This window comes from Cajanus cajan, chromosome 2 (genome assembly GCF_000230855.2).
Source record: "Cajanus cajan strain Asha chromosome 2, NIPB_CcT2T_4, whole genome shotgun sequence".
In the NCBI taxonomy this organism is placed as follows: domain Eukaryota; kingdom Viridiplantae; phylum Streptophyta; class Magnoliopsida; order Fabales; family Fabaceae; genus Cajanus; species Cajanus cajan.
Genome location: NC_138518.1, coordinates 63527424 through 63532041, shown reverse-complemented (window position 1 = coordinate 63532041; position 4618 = coordinate 63527424). Strand labels below are relative to the sequence as shown.

General features: G+C 31.8%; 1 protein-coding gene across 1 annotated transcript; it reads left to right on the top strand.

The window, feature by feature from the left end:
• The first annotated feature begins 474 nt into the window (after nucleotides 1-474).
• LOC109817865 (sulfite exporter TauE/SafE family protein 2) lies at nucleotides 475-3457 on the top strand. The gene is made up of 4 exons (XM_020383214.3): nucleotides 475-1508; nucleotides 2191-2325; nucleotides 2406-2552; nucleotides 2775-3457. Exons 1-4 carry the CDS (start codon nucleotides 693-695, stop codon nucleotides 3081-3083), a joined length of 1407 nt encoding a protein of 468 aa, XP_020238803.1. The 5' UTR covers nucleotides 475-692; the 3' UTR covers nucleotides 3084-3457.
• The last annotated feature ends 1161 nt before the right edge of the window (nucleotides 3458-4618 follow it).

Below are 4618 nucleotides of genomic sequence, written 5' to 3'. Positions count from 1 at the left end.
AAAAAAAAAAGGATGTAGAGAGATTTAATGAATTTTTGTTATTTGGTTTAATTTGCAAGAAGGATTGTCTAGTTTTAACTTTTTTATATACAAGATGATTTGGAGAGAAGGAAAAAAGATTCAAAACATTTTTGGTAAAACATAAAAAAAGTATTCTTACTTGCATTTGAAAATTTTAAATTATAAAAATACAAATGTAAATTAAATTTTGAAATCTCTCTACTCTCCTTATGAAACAAAAAAAAAATAGTTATGCATAATACCCTTATATTAAAATCTTTTATGAATCAAACTAGAAAATAGTTATATATGGTACCCTTACATTAAAATCTCTCCCTTTTTCTTAATTAAACAAAATTTCTAACCTTTCTCCTTCTCCTAATTCTTCCCATTCTCTCTTCTACCCTCTTTTAAAATCCCTTCCCACCTTTTTTTAACCAGAAACTAAGTTGTGATTGTAATATTCTTGCCACCACATAGAATAGTGGGGGTAGGATATCCCTAGAAGAATCTAATTTTCTTTTGTTCAACTTTTCTCCTACCATTGTCTTCCTTGTGCATGTGATCCCAATCGTTTTGCTTATCAAAAGAGGCTTTGTCATCAGTCCCTCCTTATCCCTATATAAAGGCATTAAGCCATTCAGCTATTCACACATACACTCCTTACAATTGCCTGAAGCCCTCAAAAGCAAATGAGGATTATTCACAGCCTCACGTGTTTGATTCTCACTTTCATCTCCTTTACTCCTTGTGATGCAAAACAAACACAAACTATTTTAAACACCCTGAGCATTGACCATTTCCTAGATAAAATATATGAATGGGGAAATGGGGCACAAGGATTCCAAGAAGCCCAGATTCACATGTCAGGCCCTATAGTGGTGGCAGGAGTATTGTGTTTCATAGCTTCTTCTATATCTAGTGCTGGTGGTATTGGTGGTGGTGGACTTTTCATACCCATATTAACTATTGTAGCTGGCCTAGACCTCAAAACAGCTTCAAGTTTGTCAGCTTTTATGGTCACAGGGGGGTCAATAGCAAATGTCATGTGCAATCTTTGTGCCACAAGTCCTAAATTTGGTGGCAGGTTATTGGTTGACTATGACATAGCACTTTTGTCAGAACCATGTATGCTTCTAGGAGTGAGTGTTGGAGTCATATGCAACCTTGTGTTCCCTGAATGGTTGATCACTATGCTATTTGCTATTTTTCTCACTTGGTCCACCTCAAAGACCTGTAACAATGGAGTTCTGTTTTGGAGGATTGAATCAGAAGAGAGGAGGAAAAGTGATGGATTTGAGGGGCTTGAAAGTGGATTATTAGAAAATGGGAGTTCTGAAAATAGGGAGGGAGAAGAAAAAGATGCGGTAAAAAGTATTGAAGAACAGGTTGTGGTTAATGAAGAAAATATCAGGGTGAGGATACCTTGGTTCAAATTGCTGGTCTTACTCTTGGTCTGGTTCTCTTTCTTCTCCCTCTATCTTCTTCGTGGAAACAAATATGGACAGGTTAGATTTTGTTCTTCCTTGTTTATGGCTATGTAGTGATGTTATATATTTATTAAACCATGTTCTTAGTTTACTTCTTGGCTTACTATGATTTGTGATGCTGACGTTAGAACTGAACTTATAAATATATGGAACATGTTAAGTTATAGATAGGCATGAGAAACGAGTGTAGGAGTAAAAGATTAGTGCCCCTGAGTTTACCAAATTCAGGATTGAAGGTGTCTTTTGATTTATGTTTTCAAAAATTGTTTTTAGTTTTCAAAAAGCAATTAAACGAGGCAGTGCAAGGTACAAAATAAGGTGTGGAATTGAAAGAGAGGTTAAACAAGATGAAAACATAGGAAGAGTATGATAAAACATCTCCCAGATGATTATATTTTTCTTAATACTTGTTTTGAAAACAATTTTCAAAACGTGATAATTGTTTTTGAGAAATAGATTGCAGAGCAGAGTACAATTATTTTCGAAAATATTTTATAAAACCAAAAGATGAGGACGGAATCAAATAGACCCTGAGACCTTTTTTTCGATTTTTTTTCTCTTTGATGTGATTGTAAGTCCCTTTCATTGTGGTGGAACACTAGAAGCAGAAATTCTAGTGGTAGAGTATTCCTCTGGTTTGGAGGTCTCATAATATATGCATCTGATGAATGACCCTGTGATGCAAATGTTGAAATAATAGAGTATCATTCCAATGGAGCCATGTGGTGTGGGATACTGGATTATTTCATCAGCTCAAATCCCTCTTGCTGTAATTTTCACTGCTTGGATTGTATTCAGAAAAGAAAGCCATCAAGACCAAAATCTCATGCAAGAGGTTTGTAAACATCATACACTGATAACTAATATTTGAATGTTGCTTAGAGTTGGAACCTCATTCAATGAAATTTAATGCAGGGCTCATGCCTATCCTCAAATGGACCATCAAACAAACTTATTTTTCCTATGATGGCACTTCTAGCAGGGATTTTGGGTGGTGTCTTTGGAATTGGGGGTGGAATGCTGATAAGTCCACTTCTTCTACATGTTGGAATAGCTCCTGAGGTAAGTTCCATTACCTTAATTAGGATATTTTAGACTAAACACATTAATATTTTATACTTATTGTATGTTCCATAACATTTTTGCATTAACATTAAACATCAATAATTTTGAAATAGTAGTAGTATATCATAAGCATTAACATCAGGCATTAGTGGCTAGTGCAATGATTATAGTGATTGGGGTTGATAAACTGGTATTGACTCAAATTATTTTGTTGTATAGGTGACAGCAGCAACATGTTCTTTCATGGTTTTCTTCTCATCCACCATGTCAGCCTTGCAATATCTATTGTTGGACATGGATCACATAGAGACCGCACTTATCTTGGCCGTAATATGTTTTGTTGCATCACTTATTGGGCTATTAGTGGTGCAAAGAGCAATTCAAAGCTATGGAAGACCATCCTTAATAGTATTTTCGGTTAGCGTAGTCATGACTTTAAGTATTGTTCTAATGACTAGCTTCGGAGTTATTCGAACTTGGAAAGACTACATATCAGGGAGATACATGGGATTCAAACTACCCTGTTGAAAAACAATTTTGCTCAATTAGTATCTTATTGTGTGCTAAATTCGCGTGTCAACATCAGAGTATATAGTTATCAATCGAGTAAAAGTTTTGGACCTTTTAAATTTAGTGCAAAACTCCTTAGTAGGGAAACCAAGCATCTTTGGCTGTTAATGATATTCTCAGAATCTCAGATAATAGAACTTGCCATCATGGTTGAAAGAAATTCTCTTGACAATTTGTCAAAATAAGAAGAAATTTAACCTAACAAGGTTGGTTGAAGTGGAAAGGATTCAAATCCCTAACCCGTGGTCTTGATTCCATCACAAGCTTATGTCTACAAGGAAAATAATATATAAGGGATCATTTTACTCCCATAGACTTACTCTGTTCAATAACTCATATTCTACATTATATTTCAACGATTCAACTATTTAATTTAAAGTTCTTAATGCATAGATCAAATCTGCAAATTTTTAGAAAATTTGAAAATTATTTGATATTTTATTTTATTAATTCAAATTGACGGATAATCATAAAATCATTTTATACATTGATTCAAATTAATGAAACGAAGTATTAAATGATTTTCAAATTTTCTAAAAATTTGCAGATTTAATCTATGTATTAAGAACTTTAAATTAAACGGTTGGATCGTTGAAATTTGATGTAAAACATAAATTATTGAACAGAGTAAAAAGATCTCTCCTTTTATATATATATATATATATATATATATATATATATATATATATATATATATATTTGAAAAGAGTCTCACTTCGGTGCCTAACCATAGCCGTAAAGAGTTAGAAGACCAAAAAATAAGAAATAAAAATGCAAATTGAAGAGGTTATAAATGAACTAGTATCCAAATCCCAATTGAAGAACCATGTTTTCAGTTTTTGAATTTTCAAAAAGTAAATTTCTCTCGGGATTTATTCAATCCCAAGATCCTCAAGAAAGAGAAAAAAAACAACCACGATAAAACAAAATATGCAAGCTTTTGTTTTGGTCCATAAAATATGCAATCCTACAACTGGGGCAATACTCTACGGTTCAGAGAGGTGCAAAATAAAATGGGGTTTATGTTCACCGAGTAAAATGGAATAATCCTTAAATAAAATTTACGTAATTTTTATACCGGTATTGCAGTAATTTAAAATTTACAATCCTTAAAATCAAATATTACATTACTTAATTTTATAGAAAATTAAAAGACTTAGCTCATTTGAAGTGAGAGTATATTTTAAAATATAAAATATACTCATAACTATTGATTAAAAAATTATGAGAATTGTGATAAAATTAAGTTTATGTAAAATAAAATTTAAAATTTATTAAATTATCAATAATTAATTTTTTAATTAATGATTATTATTATATTTTATTCTCTAAATTGAGTCAAACGCAAAATGAATTTAGCTCTTCTAAAGTAGTAGTACTAAAATTAATTATTCGTTATATTATACTCAACTTAATAATGGTGTATTTTCTATATGTGATTTAGCGTGAAATAGAAGAGATGAGAGAAGATTTACATGTAATTTAAAAAAAAA